Consider the following 19,681-nt stretch of genomic DNA (forward strand, 5'->3'; position numbering starts at 1 on the left):
TTTGGATATTTTCTCCTTTAAACAACAAAAGGTTTTTATCCAAAGAAGGTGATTATTAATCAGAGTAGTTTAACCACAAAGTGACCACAAAGTGACCTTTTACTTAAGTCAATTGTGGAGTGAGATGTTTGTTCATTTTGTCAGGCCACATGACTAAGGACTTATATTTGTCTGTGGGGAAAATCATTTAATGACGATTCCGGAGGAGGAATGTAAGGTCTCAGCCATGTGGAAAGAAAGAGAGATAATTAAAGTTACTGTCCATTAGATGAGAAAAAAAAGAGTGAGCTGATAGGATGTGTTTTTCCATTGTGCATAGGTAAACTCTAAATACTGTATCATCAGTAATCTTAATCAAGTTGTAATATCTAGTGTTGACACTTCCTGCAAACTCTCTGTCCCATACCATGCACCCTGCAGCATGGAACCTGACTATGGACCAGTATAGAACATGGGTCAATAGGTCAGTATATTTAGGACCAGCCAACCAGCTTACCAGAGTCAAGTAACTGGGTTGTCATGACGACCAGCTCCTTATGGGAGATGAGGATTTCTCGTCAACAACCCTATCTAGACTCAACGGAGCCCTGTCTTTAGGATGATTTGTATGAGGGACAACTGCTTGCTTGATCATCAACTATTGCCTATAAGAAGCCACTGTAAAATGTCATTCTGTGTGCGTTCTCTCTCTGTCTACATGTGACGGAACACATCCAGCGCTGTGGAATAAACTTTATCTTAATTGTCTACCTTGAGCAATCATTAAATAATTACTTGGGGAATCAACGAATCTCGGCCTCCGCCCATCAGGGAAACATCTAACACTCACCTCTCTCTAACAAACATTCTCTCCCTTTCTCGCACACACGCGCACACACGCGCACACACACACACACACACACACACACACACACACACACACACACACACACATACATACACACATACACACACACACACACATACACATACACATACACATACACATACACATACACATACACATACACATACACATACACATACACATAGTATACACATACACATACATACAGATATGGAGAGATAAAAGGATGGAGGTAAGGACTGCTCATTATAGCAGTCTTCCTCGGCACTCTCTCGACCCACAGCAGCACAGGAGCACCTTGCCTTCCACGCTGCCCACTTTATAGTTGTAGTCCCAAGTCAACTCTCCGCCTGCCTTGATACGCCTGCGCATGGCGTGCACACACACACAAACACACAAACACACATTAATGCCAATAGTGTACAACACAAACCAATGCACACAAGTATCAACTGCAAAAATCACAGTAAAGCGAATATGCTAACAAGTGTCCTATACTAGTCTCATTGTTTTGCACACAATAATGCTAATGTGTTCAGGTCAAGCTAGGTCAAGATCCTTCACGAGACTCACTTGCTGGCGAAGAAGGCCACCCAGGGGAAACGCAGGTCGTGTGTGTCCACAAACACATTCTGAACAAACAGGTTAGGACTGCAGCTATGCTGTTTCGGGCGGAGAGGGAGGACAATATATGGTAAGGAAAGACCTTAGTTCCCTTTTACGAGTTAAACATCCAATTCATCCAGTGTACACACACAGTAAAGAAAATACACAAAGTTCAACACACACACACACACTCACATTGAGGTAGCGTCCCAGGTTGCCTTCCAGTTTAGCGTCAATGATGTAGCATGATTCCTCGCCGTCAAAGAACTGCCGTGTGTTTTTGGGTCCGCTGTCTCCCCCTCCTCCCCCCTGACTCTGTGTCCCGCCCTGCCCCCCCGTCTCCCCCCTTCCTCTCCCAGTTCCACCTGCGCCTGTTTTCACCACCATACCGGTCATCGGCCTAAGGGCGATGCCACGCGTAGACTTTACTGCTACCTGCCTCTTCACGACACCTGAGAAAGAGAGAGAGAGAGAGAGAGAGAGAGAGAGAGAGAGAGAGAGAGAGAGAGAGAGAGAGAGAGAGAGAAGGGGCGGGGGTGGGCCAGTGAAAGGAGAGAGTAAATTCTGGGCGAAACACATATACAAATACAACAGATATAGGGCCCTATTATGCACTTCATCAATAAGACGAGGCGGTAGATCTAAACTTAAGACGTGGAGGCGTGGTCAAGGCCACTTTGCTATTATGCGTGCTGTAGTGGGCGCCTAAAACCCGGCGCTAAGCAAAGAAATTAGTCATGGGTGTGTTTTGGGCGTCTTCTCAATCAACCCAATCAGCGTGCCAGGTGCCATTCCCTTTAAGAACCGGCTGCGTTGAGTCATTAGCGCTATGCTATTATGGAAGTCCTGAGAAGGAGGTCAGCGCGCTTCTCTGCCTCTCCCTTCTGAAATAAAGCATTTATACTGTGACCGTAATTGACGTCTTGCTGTGGAGCCACGTGCGTGTTCATGTGTGCCCACATGCATGCGCAAACCGCGGAGGCGCGCTCGTGTTTCAAAACGTGCATGAAGTCTAAACTCAAGAACTTTTCAAACCACTTCTTAGCGATAGGAGCAAAGTCAGATCGCATAATAGCAGGGGCGCCTAGTGCACTTCATTAACATATGAACACTCCCACAATGAGCAATATATGCACGGGAGTTTTACGTCTTATGTGTGGGCGCCTATCGACACCTGCATAATAGCAGTAGCGCGTATGAAGCGCATAATAAGGGTGGGGGTAGGTCTTAACCTGGCGGTGCGTCTTAATTAAGACTTAATACGGCAAGTTAAGAAGTGCATAATAGGGCCCATAGTGTTGTTCTTTTTTTTTAAACATAAAATACAATTTAAACTTAAAAATCCTTGAAACTGCAGTAAAATCCACATTACCTTACCCCCCCCCTCCCCTCCCCTCACCCTGAGTGCGTTTCTCTCTCTCCTTGTTGTCGTCCGATCCAGAGCTAATGGTCTGGACATCGTCGCTGTCAGAGAGGGTCATGACATCAACGCTGTCAGAGAGGGTCATGACTTCCTGTTTCTTCACCGGGAGGGGGTGGCCACTGTGCACACAGACACACAAAACCATTCAACTAATCTGATAAGAGACAATGGTCAGTGATGTCTTGTGGGTACCGTCTTTTACGTACCTTTTGATGTCCCCAGGCTCCTAGAACAGAAGACAGGCACTCATCAATATCCAATGACAACACCAGGACACACATCATTCATTTAAGGGACCAGCAGTTGTGGAGGTAGATAGCATTAGCATTAGCATCTGATTAGAGGTAGATAGCATTAGCATTGCATCTGATTAGAGGTAGATAGCATTAGCATTAGCATCTGATTAGAGGTAGATAGCATTAGCATTGCATCTGATTAGACGGTACCTTTCATGAGACCCATAGCTTCCACATAATGCACATAAGCTCATCTCTCTATAGATAAGCTCATCTCTCTATAGATAAGCTCATCTCTCTATAGATAAGCTCATCTCTCTATAGATAAGGTAATTCATCCAACAGATGGTGGAGAATATTCCCTCCTTCCTGCTCACCTTCTTCTCGATCTTCAGCCCTTCCATTTTGATGGTGGTCTGAGAGGTGGTGGAGGATTGGGTGGTGAGCCAGGAGGACACCACTTTACTCTTCCCGCTCTCCTCCGGCATGTGCGGTGGTTTCCTGTCCTCCGCCCCCCCTGCTGCTGTTATCCCGTCCTTACTGTCCTGGCTCCCTGAACAGGGGGGGGAGGAATGAGAGGTGAGGGGGGGGAGCAAAAGCTCTACATCAGACACAGTACTGAGGTTTGTATTATATAGCTACACAATCACACACAGACACAGACACAGACACAGACACACACAGACACACACACACACACACACACACACACACACACACACCTTTCTTGACCCCCTTGGCTTGGCTGCGTGTGGTGTAGCTCCTCTTTCTTTTTTTTTGATTCTTTTTTTTTTGCGTCTGGGTCTTCGGAGCGCCCTTGCCCATGGCGAGGGCGGAGACGGGCACCTTCAGCCGGCTCATGTCCACGCCGCTCCCGTCTCTGTCAGAGCAGTGGGCCTCGCTCTCGTAGCCCTCTTTGAACGCCTCCACGATCTCGATGTGGTCCAGGTTGGCAAAGTACTTATCGTAGTCCCCCATCTCCAAGCCCTGCTTGTCGGCAAAGTCGTCGGTCAAAATTTTCCCTGGAGGGAGGAGAGACAGAGAGATGAGAAAAAAAAGAGAAATATGGAAATGATAAATTTTGCAACCCTAAGTAGGATGCATTCCTTTGCTTCACCTCCCTCCCTCCCTCCCTCCTTCCCTCCTTCCTTCCTTCCCTCCCTCCCTCCCTCCCTCCCTCCCACCCTCCCACTCTCCCTCCCTCACCAGTGTAGATGCAGAGGAAGGAGCCCTTGGCCACGTCGTCGAGGCAGCGGATCCCCCAGCCTTTGTTCCGCGTGTTGAAGAGCTGCAGACGCACCTGCAGGCCGTGCTGCACCAGCCTGTTGGTGCACATCTGACTACAGCACTTACACCTCTTATTACACTCATAGATCCTGAGGGGAGGAGAGAAGAAGAAAGGGGGAGGAGAGAAGAAGAGAGGGGGAAATTCATTAATTCATTGTTTGTTTGTTTGACTTCGCAAAATGACACTGTCCGCTCTGTCATGTGGTCATAAGATAAGAGAGTGCGCTAGTGTTTGTGGGGGGGGCAAGCCAGACTGTGGGTTGGGAGGTGTGTGATTTTGTGTGTGTGTGTGTGTGTGTGTGTGTGTGTATGTGTGTGTGTGTGTCTCACCCGGTCAGCAGGCACTCGTCCAGTCTCTTGCTGGTGTATCCGGCGTTGGGGTTGATCTGTCCTCCTCGGGTGCAGGCTGTGGCCTGGAGGGTCAGCTGGTGACACGAACACTTGGACCTGGAGGAGAGACCAAAACATCATGGGTGACCTCAGCCAAACATAGGGAGGATTAGTGCTGATATACAAGGGTTACGGGGAGGTCAAAGGTCAAAAAGGTCAGACTGACTTGTCTCTGCAGCCGTCGGTACAGTCACAGCCGACCAGGAACTCGGAGCTGGTGTTGATGTAGACGCCGTCTTCAGGGATGCGCTCCTTACCTAGGACGAGAGAAACAAACACGGACCAGTCAACTCAGTATTCTTCAGGTAGTTTTACTGTATACTTTGTGGCAACCCTAAGGTACCCTAACACCATGTTATGGGGACCTCAACCGGTAATTTAAGAGCTCTCAGCACCACTGATAGAGGCCACCCCCCCGCCCAGGGGGGCGTCGTCATAGCAGGGAGATACAATTGGCCGTGGGAAGGGCACCACGGGCTCATTAGCCCAACTGTTGCACCTGTGCCTCCGGGCGGAGGCCCAGATATGGAGACGGCGATCAGGCAGAAGGGAGAAGCTAGAGGAACCAGAGTGGCAACGCGGCAGAGGATGAGAGCCGGATTCCGGCAATTATGTTTGACGGTCTTAACCTAACGTGTTCTGTTTCTGTCTCCTCGTGATGGTAGAGAGAGAGGCGACGGCAGCCTACCCCAGAGGAGCACCTCCCTCCCCTTCAAAGTACCCTCCAGCAGAGGAAGAAACTAAGTTGGACCTTTCCCCTCGTTGAACTATTCTTATTTTATTAAAAAACGCCCGTAGAGGCTAAAGAGTACCCTGGTTTCCGTGTCATTCTTTGGCTTGGGTGTGCGTGTGTGTTCCCCCCCCCCCCCCCCCAGTGGAACTCAGTGGTTGCCACAACCTCCGGAGCCCCAACCTAACGTCTGGTCCTTACTGTATGCCATGTCTGGCGGAGGCGTGACGTTGATCTCGTTGACGCAGGACAGCGGTATGTCCTCGCGGCCGTCTGTGATGTCACAGTTGTAGTAGAAGGGCTTCTGGCGGCTTCTGAAGCGGCGGTCGACCAGCACGTAGGGGTCCAGACAGAACATCTCCAGGAAGATGAAGTCGCAGCCCGTCTGGAACAGGTAGCGCTGGATCTCAGCCATGTTGCGCAGGCACAGGCCGCACGGAGCCTTGTAGAACACTAGGAAGGACATCTGGGGGGGGGGGGGGGGTGCAGAATTCCAAAATGTAAGGCAGGAAAACACAGTGACAACTCAATCCAGGGAGCCAAGAGAGGTGGGGACTTCCCCCTACTACATCCCTATATGTCCCCCTCCTCCTCCTCCTCCTCCTCCTCCTCCTCCATCCCTCTCCCCCTCTCTCTGACAGGCAGCAGTAATGTACGAGGGTATATACAGGAATCTTGAAGTTAATTTCAATACCTTTCTAAGACTTTTTAAAGACCTTGTCAATATTTTTCCAGACCTCACCTCCACTTGGAGCTGTAACCGTTTACATCAGTGGCACCTTTAACTTAACAGTTTTAGTTTGCGATAGACTAGACCACTATCATACAACAGAATTTCCGGTTCATCTTTGTTTTTTAATAAAACTAACGATTTCACAAACTTTTACTAAAAGTTTTAAGGACTCAAACTCTTTGGACAGAGTCTAATTCAGAAAAATACCTACAAAATTCAAGACCTCATAAAATCGTGAAGGGTATCCTCATAAAATCGTTTCCCAAAATTGATTTATACTTTTCAAGACACCACGGATACCCTGTGTACTATGGGTCCATCGTACCTTGCGGTTGACTCTCCGCAGCGCGGTCATGCGTCTGAAGTCGTACAGTAGGGGGTGGAGGAGGGGGTTCCTGCCCCGGTGCAGGTCTCGTCGGGGGGGCCGGATGCGGTTCAGGCAGGTGGGCTGACAGGTGTGTTGCATGTAGGAGACCAGGTCGGCCGGGGCGCGGTACGACGGTTCGTGGGGGATGCTGTCGTTGAATAACTTAAAGGGGTTCAGGGCTAAGGCGCTGGGGGGGGGGGCTGAAGGAAGAGGGGGGGGGAGGAGAAGAGCAGGAGGAGGAGCAGGAGCAACGCTGTGTTTAACAGTGTCCTTACTCATGCCGATTCTGGGGGGGGGGGGGGTACTGTAGTATGGGGTTGGTATGTGTACGGGTGAAAATGGCTCTTACCTGGCTGGACTGGTTGCATTTCGGGTCTGGTCGTGTTAACAGGAAGTTTGACCTCGATGACCTCGGAGGTCTCGGCCCCTCCGCCTCCGTCGTCATCTGAACTGCTCTCTCTCAGCCCCTCCTTGCGGTAAGCCTGTTTTACTAATGTCTGGCGCTCCGCTATGGACCTGGGGGACACAGACAGGAGAAAAACACATACAAGTATACATGTTATGTATATAGTATACACGCACACGCACACGTGCACACACACACACACACACACACACACACACACACACAAAAACACTCACTGGTCAAAAGTTGCCTGCTCTTTCTCCTTCTGCTCCACCAATTCCTTTAACTCAGCGAGCTTGGTCTTCCTCTGCTGTACAGCCTCGCTCCTGTCAACCTCTATTTCAACCCATTTCCTCAACTGATCGAGAGAAACACCAAACTCTTCCTCCAGGCTCGGGTCCCAGTCCTTCACCTCCATACTGAGAGAGAGAGAGAGAGAGAGAGAGAGAGAGAGAGAGAGAGAGAGAGAGAGAGAGAGGGAGAGAGAGAGAGAGAGAGAGAGAGAGAGAGAGAGAGGATGGGACAGAGGGGAAGGGGGAGTACAAGGAGGGAAAGGGTAATAATGCGTAAGAATTGACAGCAGGTACTCAAGTCACCTAAATATATTCAGATTGCTTAACCAGGACTAGGTTTTATTGAAGCAATCCTATAGTACACACACACACAATATACTATATGAACTATTGTTAACACAAAACAAGTCATGTCGGTGCTCTCTTTCCATTCCAAACGTCGATATCTCGAGGAAATAATACCGTGCTCATAAACAGTCAATTGAGTAGCATGAACATAGTATTTAAATTGGGGGGGCGGGGGGAAACACTAGACATGCAAATTACATCACAACTACGGAACTACAACTTTTAAGGGTCGGAAGCGGCGCGTAAAGACACATTTCTATCTCCATTTTTGTCAAAATTTAGTTTTTTACATAATCTGATCCATTAGGTGTTTATTAATGCCTGTGTGGTGTTATTTTTAAAATGTTGGCATTTTTTAGTTAGTAATTCATAAAATACAAAGGTTCCATCTCACAAAACATAATGGAATGTAAAAACTTTGACGCTCAATATCTCTGAACTGCCCTAAACGGAGATAGAACCTTATCATTCTAAACGGAGATAGAACCTTATAATTCTAAACGGAGATAGAACCGTATCATTCTAAGCTCACGATTTAGCAGCATTCATGGGTACATTTAGATGTCTGACAAGTAGTTAATTGCAAATGTTTTAATATGCATGTACGATTAACAAACATGTGTCTACCAAAAGGATATTAAGTTACATTTCGACAACTCAACAACTCAAGCTAAACTAAAGTGTGTGGCTAGCTTAGCTAACCCACGTCCCCAAGCAAGCAAGCGAGATAGCTAAGCTAGCTGCACAATTGACTTGCGATCAAGTCTTGTCCTTTACGATCAATGTTCATTCATGTACCGATACTATTTAATGAAAAGGGGGGTGTAGCAGCTAGATTGTAAAGGTGAAAACTCACCGATCAGTGGTGTCCATTCTGTCAGCATCAACATCAGAGCAGGTGAGACAGGGAGAGAGAGAGAGAGAGAGAGAGAGAGAGAGAGAGAGAGAGAGAGAGAGAGAGAGAGAAAGAGAGGGAAAGGGAGAAAAGAAAGAGAGAGAGAGTGAGAGAGACAGAGTGAGAGAGAGAGAGAGAGAGAGACAGAGAGAGAGAGAGAGAGAGAGAGAGAGAGAGAGAGAGAGAGAGAGAGACAGAGGGAAAGGGAGAAAGAGAGGGAAAGGGAGAAAAGAAAGAGAGAGAGAGACAGAGAGAGAGAGAGAGAAAGAGAGGGAAAGGGAGAAAAGAAAGAGAGAGAGAAAGAGAGAGCATGTTTACTGTATGACAGGGCTGGACTGGCCATCTGGCAAAATATGTTTTATAAACTCAGATATATAATTTCCCTTTCGTATTGGGAAATGAGTGCGTACAAAGTACTCATATAGTGAATTCAAATAGTAAATAAAATCATCATACAATCATGAATAACTCTTTGTATAGTTGTATATTGCAATAATACATGATTGTCACTGTTTGGCTAATCCATGGGAGGGTTCATTTGGGGGTTATGTTATTTGTTGTTGGGGATTGGTTAAAAGTATGCATGAGTGGAGTGATTGGTTAGATAGAAATGGGGGCGGGCTTAATGAGTGTGATCTGAGAGACAGGGGAGAAGGGAGATCAGTTGTATAGAGAGATGGGAGTTGGTAAGTCGAGTTCTGTATGATTGTGTAGTTTGTTAAATCTTTTCTGTTAGTTTGTTCACTGTTGTTTATTTACATGTACTAATATCAATGTATTGTGTTCAGTTTTACAATCTGTTTATTAGAGGAAGAAGGAAATCAAACCGAATTGTGTCAGTCTCATCATTTCACCCGTACTGCCGGAGCAAGCAGAGAATTCACCATTCAGCTAACTAGAGGGAGAGCTGAACAATTGTAAAACACCCGCTGACGACCGCAGGAGGACGGACCGTCAGTTAGCTAAGGAATACAAGCCCGGTTGGACGCAACAGAAGCTCCGGGAGGACAAGGATCCATTCACCGGAGATAAGAGCAAGCTAAAGCCTGGTCAGGTTAGTGACGCAGCCGCCAGCTGGCAACGGAGCCGCGGCGCCCGCAACTGTGGCTAACTAGCCACTTGCTAGCCAGCGTAGCATTAGCAAACTAAGCTAGCGTTAGCCCTGTTGTCGCAATAGCGCAGCGGGCACGCGGTAGAGCTTATAGCACTCAAAGCTACAGCTAACTAGGCCGGCAACGGAGCCGTGACGCCCGCAACTGTAGCTAGCTAGCCACTTGCTAGCTAGCGGAGCATTAGCCAACTAAGCTAGCGTTAGCCCTGTTGTCGCAATAGCGCACAGGCACGCGGTAGAGCTTATAGCACTCAAAGCTACAGCTAGCTAGGCAGGCAAGGAGTGAAACAATCCACGGCTAGCTTCAACTGGTTAACCCAACTGCAAGAATCCACAGCCAGCTAGGCTAACCTACAAGACCCACCAAGAAAGGAATTGCGAGCTAATAGCAGCTACCCAGAGAGCTACCCACACCCAGCACTCTTCCCTGTGACTCTATTGACTGTTTGCATTAAAATAGGTTTGTGTGTACCTGGGTATTAAGTCGTCGGGGGGAGGAAAATCCTCTCCCACTTTATTATTTTATTTTTAGCAGTATCCCTGGGATGACCCCACGGTGAACCTGGTTCCGCTGCCGAAGACTAGTTAAGGAAGTGCAGGGACCAGCGCAAATCAGCTCAGGGAGTCAGAGAGGGCTGAAGATATAAGATAGAAAGACGAAACAGGTACACACAGGTTATTTCTGAGTCACAGGCAGAATGGAGGCACTAAAGACCGAAAGGGAAAAGTTGGCAGTCACTTTTGAGAGAGGATATCGCCACATCATCAGGTCAGTGGCATTGATGGGCGAAGATGACATGAAACGCGAGTGGATAGCGCTCCTGTCAAATGCGAAAGACCTAAACTCTGCAGACGACAATTATGAGGAAGGTTTGAAGGCCAAAGCAAGTCAGGAACCTGAGACAGGTAACAGTCAGCTTCTTCAAGACATCACCAATGCCGCTGAGGAGAGAGCTCAGAAGGTTGAACAGGTCGGTCACGTCTTAAAGGCCAACATGTGGACAAGGTTCGCGGGAGTCGAACTTTCATCCACAATTAGACGAGCAGAAAGGAGTCACGAAGGCGCGAAGAGGATCAGTCTAGGGGAGGCAACCCACGACGTTTGTAAAGAACGAAGCACACTCACAGATAACCTCATCATCAAAGCGCGAAGTCTGCTATCAAGCTGGGGGGAGTGGATCCCTGTAGTTGAGGCGTGCAACACGAGAAAGTCACTAGAGGAGCTGGAGGACAAAAGGGATGAACTTTGGGAAACGTTTGTGACTGAATTTGGAAGAGTTGAGAAGGAGAATACTGACAAAATGGCCGACAAGGCCGCCGCAGCAAAGCAAATGGCCACCGACGCTCTCGCCGAAGATGAGAGGAAAAGGGCCGACGTTCTCGCCGAAGATGAGAGGAAAAGGGCCGACGCTCTCGCCGAAGATGAGAGGAAAAGGGCCGACGTTCTCGCCGAAGAAGAGGCCAAAGATCGAGCGACGAATAGAGAAAGGGCCGACGCTCTCGCCGAAGATGAGAGGAAAAGGGCCGACGTTCTCGCCGAAGATGAGAGGAAAAGGGCCGACGTTCTCGCCGAAGAAGAGGCCAAAGATCGAGCGACGAATAGAGAAAGGGCCGACGTTCTCGCCGAAGAAGAGGCCAAAGATCGAGCGACAAATAGAGAAAATAAAGAAGCCATTGCCAAGCTGGAAAGGAAAGCCGCTGAGGCAAGACTGAAGTCAGCTGATAGCGTGGCCGAGTTTGAGAAGGAGACAGCGAAGGTGAAATTGGGGGCCGAAGGAGAGATCGCTGAGGCAAGGCAGAAGGCGGCCGTGATTGAGTTGAAGGCAGCAGAAATAGCCGCTCAAGAGCGCGCCAAACTACTGGAGGCTCAGCGGGAAGCATGGGAACAAGCCCGGGAGGCAGGGCTGGAGAGCGCCACATATGGAGGCAACCGCACTAGAGCCAAGATCAAACTCCCTCCAACAAGGCTGCCCGTGTTCAGCGGATGTATGAGAGATTTTCATCGCTGGCGGAAAGATTGGGAAAGCCTGCAGCGGCAGGGAGACCCATCGGGGTCGCCAGAGGTGAAGAAACTCCACCTCCTCGAGAGCATAGACCGAAAGGTTTTCGAGGAGCTCAAACTCTCGAGCTACCGCTCAGCGGAAGACGTATTCAAAGCCTTGGAGAATCGGTTTGGAGACAAGGCAACCATCGCGCTGCAAATTATTGAGGAATTGGAAAGAATACCAGCGGTAAAAGGAAACCAGCCGAGGAAAGCGATCGACCTTATTCAGGCAGTGGAAAGAGCCCTCATGGACCTGACAGACTTAGGAGAAGTGGGCGCTATGAAGAACCCACTTGTACTTAAGGCCATCGAGGGCAAACTGCCAGATCGCGTGCAGGAAGGCTGGATTACCTTTGTAACCGAACCCGAAAACCAAGTCGCCCCAGACAAGCGGTTCGATGCTCTTCTTCTGTTTCTGAAAAGGCAGGAAGTAATCCTCGAGGGGATAGCTCGAATCCGAGGCTCCACGGAGACCTCTGGGGGAACACCGGAGAGGCCAGTCAGATGGGAGAAGAAGGCATTCACGAGGGCCACGGAGAGAGACTCACCGGTAGATGAAGAAGAGGAGGAACATCGAGGTGAAACCAGAGTCACGGGCAGGAACTCGGAAAGAAGAGAAGAGTGTGACATCTGTGGAAGCGATCAGCACGGTGGCAAAATATTCTTCTGCCAAAAGTTCAAGAGTGTCAGTCTGGCAGAGAAACGAGCCATAGTAAGGCAAAGCAAAGCCTGTCAGAAATGTTTGGGCATGCACGGCGCCGACGGGGAGTGTAGTAACCGGTACCTGTGCAGAGTGTGCAAGCGGGATGAAGGAAGGGCAAGTCATCACTACCTTCTGTGTCCCGAGTGGAGTGAGGGAAAGAAGACAGGGCCAGGGTTCGCTGACAAGCAACGAGAATTCCTGGATTCTTTGGGACTCAACCCTGAACAGGAAAGGAGGGCGAACGCATTCACCAGTAAGGCTTCGATGACGCTGAGCACGGGCGCAGAAGGCGGGGGTCTCTTCGCGGAGAATGGGCCAGAGGAACATCCAGTACTAATGATGACATTGATAGTCAAAACAGAAGCAGGAAATGCCCTGGGAACCCTCATAGACCTCGCCTCCGACACAAATTATATCACCAACCGGGCCGCCGATCGTCTCCAACTGGAGCGGAGGCAAGTAACACTGACCGTGCAGGGGGTCGGTGGAATGAAGGTCAGGGTCAAGACTAACAAATACCTGCTAAAGGTCAGGGCGTGGAGCAACAACAGATGGAGTCCCCACGAGATGGTATGCTACGGGCTCGACACAATCGCTCGTGCAGACAAGGTCATCAGTCCAGAGCGACTCTGTAAGTTCTTCCCTGGGGTCGAGAAGGAAGAGCTGGTCCGACCTAAGGAAATCGAGCTCTTGATCAGCCACCGAGAGGGACGACTCGCTCCACGGTGGAGAAGAGGGACGGGAGACTTGGTGCTGTGGGACGGGCCTCTGGGGAAGACCGTGGGAGGAACGCACCCAGACCTGTTTGAAAGTTGGGAAAGATCCGCACACAACTCCCAGACGCACTTTGCGCGTTCTCTGAGAACGGAGGCAGTAAGATTTGAGGAGATCCCCTGCAAGACGCCCAGCGCAAAAGAAGAGGATGGAGACCAGAAGCCGCAAGGTCATGAAAAGACCGGGAGGACAGCTGCAAGCAGCAAAGAGGTCCTCGAGTGGTGGAGCTGGGATAGCATCAGCGCCGCGTGCGAGCCAAAGTGTGGAGGGTGTCGCTGCGGAAATTGTCAGCCGGGCGGGAAAGAGATGACTCTCGCAGAGGAAAAGAAGATCAAAACCTACGCAATTACCCGCGTCAACATCGGGGACAAGCCAGCCGGATGCATCGCCCAGCTGGCCATGAGGAAGACGGCAAGGCTGCCAGAGGTCGCCCACCTAAAAGAAGAGCGGAGAGCACTTGAGGAGGACACCTATGTAGACGACATTCTAGCGTCTCATGGCGACAGGAGAGAGCTGAGGAGCATCACGGAGGGAATCGAGAGGACGCTCAACGCTGGAGGTTTCGCTCCGGAACCACGGATCCAGTCGGGTCAAAGTGGGAGGAGCAAAGAGGGCCAGCCTGCAGAAACGAGGGCCAATGTGGAGCCAGAGTCAGAGGTGTTGGTGCTGGCTGATCAGCTGAGCGAGGAAACATCCAGGGGAGTGGCTGTAAGTGCTCGAGACAGCGTGAGCATGCTGCAACGGAAAGCGTTCACTGCAACTGTAACACGCGCTCAGGCGAGGAAGGGGCTGGACCCGAAATGCGCCATTGAGGAGGAAGCAAATGCAAAGGGGACATCCACACCTGTTGGGAGTTCCAGGGACCTCGAGCATGAGAGGGAGAGGCTTTGGGGCGCTGCTCTCATGGACCTGATTGAGCCAGAACGCTTCAGTGAAGTAGGCAGGCTCATTCGGGTAGTTGGGTGGGTCCGGCGAGCTGTTAGGCAGTGGTTGTTTTGCAGGAGGGCTCCAGAAGACGCAAAGTGGGAGGCTACTCGCCTGAGGGAGACAAGAAGCGGAGTTAGCCTCGGCGTCCAGGAAGAAGTGGGACGGTTTTGGCGACAGTGGAGTCAACTAGCTGGGCCCGGACTTCTCATCCGCACCAAGTGGCACAGAGAAGCCCGAAATGTGGCCGTGGGAGACGTGGTCTGGTTGGCTGACCAAAATGCCCTAAGGGGGCAATTCCGCCTGGGGCGGGTTGTGGAAGCGAGGCCAGACGGAAAGGGGCTGGTTCGGGACGTAAGAGTGAGGGTTTGCCTAAGCCAGCCTGCTCTAGGAGTGGGGGCTTCAGGACGAAGAAGGAGCGAAGGCCGCGATCTCTTCCCAACGCTCGACCGAGACGTCAGGCGGGTGGTCGTGCTGCTTCCCGTGGAGGAGCAGTAAAAATGACTGTGTTGAAGAGAGGGAAAGTTGTGGTCCATTTAGTTATAAAGGACAAATGGACCAAGTGGGAGGTGTTTGGCTAATCCATGGGAGGGTTCATTTGGGGGTTATGTTATTTGTTGTTGGGGATTGGTTAAAAGTATGCATGAGTGGAGTGATTGGTTAGATAGAAATGGGGGCGGGCTTAATGAGTGTGATCTGAGAGACAGGGGAGAAGGGAGATCAGTTGTATAGAGAGATGGGAGTTGGTAAGTCGAGTTCTGTATGATTGTGTAGTTTGTTAAATCTTTTCTGTTAGTTTGTTCACTGTTGTTTATTTACATGTACTAATATCAATGTATTGTGTTCAGTTTTACAATCTGTTTATTAGAGGAAGAAGGAAATCAAACCGAATTGTGTCAGTCTCATCATTTCACCCGTACTGCCGGAGCAAGCAGAGAATTCACCATTCAGCTAACTAGAGGGAGAGCTGAACAGTCACAAAATCCCACGGGACACGTGGACCTTCGGGAATCAATCAACATGGCTACCGCTAGCTGGTAGTGACAGTTTAATGGACATGCTGCGTGTTAACGAGCATGCTATGCCTCACCATCACATTATCATTATCTACTTAGCAGTGGCTAGGGTCATTAGTTGTAGGCCTACTGTACTAACCTTTTTGCAAAGTTGCCTATAGTACATCGATAGGACAGTCGACGGCTGGTCAGAAATAAGGTTTGGATTTATTAGAAACGAATCAATCTAGCAACGTGCTGTGTTCTCTTCGGCGACGGAGGAGAAGTGACGTGTGCCGCTGATGGACAGATGTCACGTGATTTGATTGAGGAATTGTCTACGACACTTCAATTAATAATAACTTTATTTATATATATAGCACTTTACAAGTACAATAGGTAAAAAACAACACATTTTAAACAATATAAAAACAGCTACCGTATTTTCCGCACTATAAGGCGCACTTAAAAGCCTTTAATTTCCCCAAAAAACGACAGTGCGCCTTATAATCCGGAGCGCCTTATATATGGATCAATTGGTTAATTGGTTGATCCATACTGGTTGTACACGGCGCTCAAGGCGCTCTGTCAAAATGTTTCAGTACGACTGGTAAACTACAAAGCCGCACCGCTTGCAGCATTACGGTAATCAGTAAACACCGGTACTGATGTGCTTACTCACAGTCCCACACCACAAGACCCCAAGTAAAGAAGACTAAACAGAGTTTCCGAGGGAACAAAGCGAGATGGCCACAGTTACGAGGACAAACAAGGCCACAGTTACGAGGACAAAGTTAGAGGACAAACTCGAACAGTGGGTTGTTGAACAGAGAGCAGCAAGTAGAAACGTCTCTACAGTCACTATTCGAATGAAGGCAACAGCGCGAGCACGGGACATGAACATCGATGAATTTCGAGGCGGTCCTTCTTGGTGCTTTCAACTTGAAGTTTTAAAGTACCCACTCGATATAATAAACAACAGTTTAACGATCACTAAACACTTATAATTTGTGTATTGGATTCATTATTCTCGTTTGCCGGAGGCTACCGGTAAGGGAGGGTTGACTTGTAAACATACTTTCGTTTTAGCTCGTGTTCAAAAGCAAGAACTGTGTGTTCATCTAATTATGTGTAGTTATGTGTTTTTAGCATGTCGATGTTCTCCCAGTATGTTGTCATGTTATTAAAATACAGTTTAGACCTTCGTAGCGATGTGTTTTGTTAGCAGCGTTCGTAGCTGTGGCTGCGTTCAGAGTCACTTTTCTCCCATTCAGTGTTTGAGGTGAACCAACATTCAAATACGCCTGTCGTGTTCAATCTTTCTCTGATTTGAATGTATGACACATCATTTGAAAGCTTACAATCTGTAGTTTAAGCATGTGTAAAAACTGAAAAATTACGTTGCACATTTCACCAGGAGCTGTCACATATTGGTTGTTGGTTATAATTGTATAGCCTATTGGTTGTTTTCTGGTGTTGTTTTATTGTTTTGCTCTGTTTGTAGTCTACTTGATGTATTTTTATCAGCTGTTAAATCACCACAGCGGTTAATCCACTAATAGAGATAATACCAGATTGAAAATGCTTGTAGCTAACTACTCTATAGTTCGTGGTCGCAGCTGTTGCGAATTGCTATTCACGCGAGTCAGCTGTGAATCACCGCAGGTCCTTGACGCTTGTTGCAAAAATGGATGACGAACGGCTGATACTTGAGGTGGAAAAATATATATTTTTTACAGTGGAGCAGGTAGAACGTTGACGGTAACAACGCTCAGGTGGAGCTTGGACAACGGGAAGTTGACACAACACCGATGGAGAGGTGACGCAACGCAGTAGGTGGAGCTTGGGCGTAATGCAACCCCAGTCAAACGTTTGACTGCAGTATTCTATATTCTATTCTATGCGCCTTATAATCCGGTGCGCCCTGTATATGAAAACAGTTCTAAAATAGGCCATTCATTGAAGGTGCGCCTTATAATCCGGTGCGCCTTATAGTGCGGAAAATACGGTATTTCAATTTTAAAAACACACAATTTCGCACCACAAATATAATAGATAAAAACTTAAATTTTAAACAAATTTAAAAACAACTATTTCAATTTAAAAACACACATAAATTACAACAGCACAAAAAAACAAACAGCCTATGACATGTAGACAACGCAAAACAGGTGGGTATTATTTAGCTTATTTTTAAACACTTCTACTGATTCTGCCTGTCTGATATCCAGTGGAAGACGGTTCCAGAGAGTTGGTGCACGGAAGGAGAACGCACGCTCACCGATTGTCTTTCTTCTAACCCAGCGGAATAATGAGCAGGGCAGAGCCTTGTGAGCGCAGAGCCCTTGAGGGCACATTTGGATAGACATTAAACGGCATATATAGGCTACACAACAGTAATCACCGCGACAAACAGCTATATTATATTTTAATATGATGACCGGAATTTCTCACGTTTGTCCGGTAAATTGAAAGCTTCCCGGACACGTTGACCGGCACAAATTTTTTCTAACAGAAACCCTGCCCCCTACGGTAGCTAGCTGTGTAGCTAGGCAGAGCCCCGAGGACACACAGCAGCAGAGGTATGAGGTTGTATGTGCTGGCTCTGAAGATGACATTGGCTGTGTCATTGGTGAACTGAAAACGACATCAGACTCTGTAAAACTGAAAATGTTACAGACGAGATTCAAGCCTCCCAGAGGTTGGATACCCCCAAGTCGGGTAATATGTGGGAAGCAACGGAAAATACCGGAGGAGTTTTTTGATGACAGCATTTACCCCACTCTGCGTTACAGTAAAAGCGTTGATGGCGTTTTTTGTGTAGCTTGCATGCTTTTCTCATCAGGAGACATGATTCTGAGAACGAAGCCACTTACTGACTGGAGTAATGCAAAGAAAATAGTTTCAAGACACTTGTCAACTCCAGCTCACATTAGTGCCCAACTGCGAGCAGGTGAATTTGTTGATGTTGCTTCGGGAAAGAGCCAGTCTATCTATTCCAAATTAGATCGCTCACACCAACAAGCAGTAGAGCGCAATAAACATGGACTGAAAGCAGTCATCGATCTAATTGCTGTTTGCGGACAGCAAAATATACCCATTCGAGGCCACACTGATGAGCGAAGTAATTTCCAGGCGCTTCTGAAATACCGTGCTGAAGGAGATGAGAATCTGAAAGAATATTTCGAAAATGCACCGGAGTAACGCAAAGTACTTTAGTCATCAAATCCAGAACGAGTTGATTGAACTATGTGGGAAACAGATTCAAGACAAAATTCTCAACAAATGCAGGGATGCCAAGTGGTTCACCTTATTGGCTGATGAGACTGCTGATATAAGCAACGTTGAACAAGTAGCTCTCGTAGTAAGATACGTGGACTGTTTTGATTGCAGCTACTCTGTGCGAGAGGATTTTTTGGGATTTTTTTCTACTGCTGACACAACAGGCGAGACCTTGACCCAACTTCTGTTAAACCGATTAAGAGAACTGGATCTGGATCCTGCTCGTATGGTTGGACAGGGGTATGACGGCGCTGGGAATGTCAGTGGGAAGGTGCGAGGCGTTCAGGCGCGCATCAGAGTACAGTACCCTGCTGCCGTCTATGTGCACTGTAGAAATCATGCGCTAAACCTAGCGATTGTGCACTCAACGAAAATCCCTGTGGTCCGCAATACTCTGCAAACAAGTCGAGAGATAGTAACCTTCATCACAGCCTCCCCAAAGCGCTTACAGTGCTTACTGAGCAACAGTAGCAGCAAAAAACGCCTCCAAAAGTTCTCTGATACCCGCTGGTCTCAACATGATATGTGTCTGTCTACTATAATCGAAAACTACGAGGACGTGTTAACCACACTGGCTGAGCTGAAAACAGACACTGACGCTAATGCAGCTCCACAGCATCCTCCCTCACTCGGGCCATGGAGACCTTTGAATTCATCGTCTGTCTAATCATTACTCAGGAGCTTCTTCACTGCCTGACACCGCTGAGTAATGGCTTACAGAATCCAAAATGCGAGCTACCTATGGCCGCTCAAATAGCCACGGATCTTGTGAGTGTGCTTGAGCACAAAAGAGATGACTCCACATACAGCGATATATGGGGAAAAACATGCTCTCTGGCTGCGATTGTTGATGTTGTCCCTTCACTGCCTCGCATCGCCAAAAGACAAGCCCACAGGTCTAACACACCTGCAGAAAACCCACAAGAGTACTGGAAAAGAACCATTTTCTTTCCGTTCATCGACCACCTGACCACAGAGGTGAGAGACAGAGTATGCCTTGCACTGCCACGTCTTAAAGCCCAGTACCTTCTACCCGACAAATTGCCACTGTTGACGGACAGTTTATGGAGGGAGATCAAGGAGGAGTATGGTGCGCTGATGCCCAGTGTTGACACTGCAGATATGGAGCTTAATATGTGGAGGGAGCGCAACAGGCCGCATGATACACCTGTCACCAGTGACATCCTCCAAGTTCTGAGACTAACCGCAGACTTCTACCCCAACCTGCATACTGTCATGAAGGTTCTCCTAACAATGCCCGTGTCCACTGCCAGTGCGGAGCGTTCA

General features: G+C 48.4%; 2 protein-coding genes across 2 annotated transcripts in view; one reads left to right on the plus strand and one right to left on the minus strand.

The window, feature by feature from the left end:
• The window catches only part of aicda (activation-induced cytidine deaminase), a gene marked incomplete at both ends in the record, with an annotated part of 49,592 nt that overhangs the window by 23,101 nt on the left and 6,810 nt on the right, over window positions 1-19,681 (plus strand). The window lies entirely within an intron of this gene.
• On the minus strand, window positions 1,094-7,443 carry LOC308166190 (histone-lysine N-methyltransferase SETDB1-B-like; the record flags this gene model as incomplete). Its single annotated transcript, XM_080540456.1, has 13 exons — window positions 1,094-1,211; window positions 1,421-1,509; window positions 1,649-1,905; window positions 2,853-2,940; window positions 3,490-3,665; window positions 3,835-4,134; window positions 4,319-4,488; window positions 4,730-4,846; window positions 4,956-5,046; window positions 5,721-5,985; window positions 6,578-6,819; window positions 6,969-7,135; window positions 7,262-7,443. 13 exons carry the CDS (start codon window positions 7,441-7,443, stop codon window positions 1,094-1,096), a joined length of 2,262 nt encoding a protein of 753 aa, XP_080396582.1.

The sequence above is a fragment of the Nansenia antarctica genome, assembly GCF_963989245.1.
Source record: "Nansenia antarctica genome assembly, chromosome: 10".
Classification (NCBI taxonomy): Eukaryota; Metazoa; Chordata; class Actinopteri; order Argentiniformes; family Microstomatidae; genus Nansenia; species Nansenia antarctica.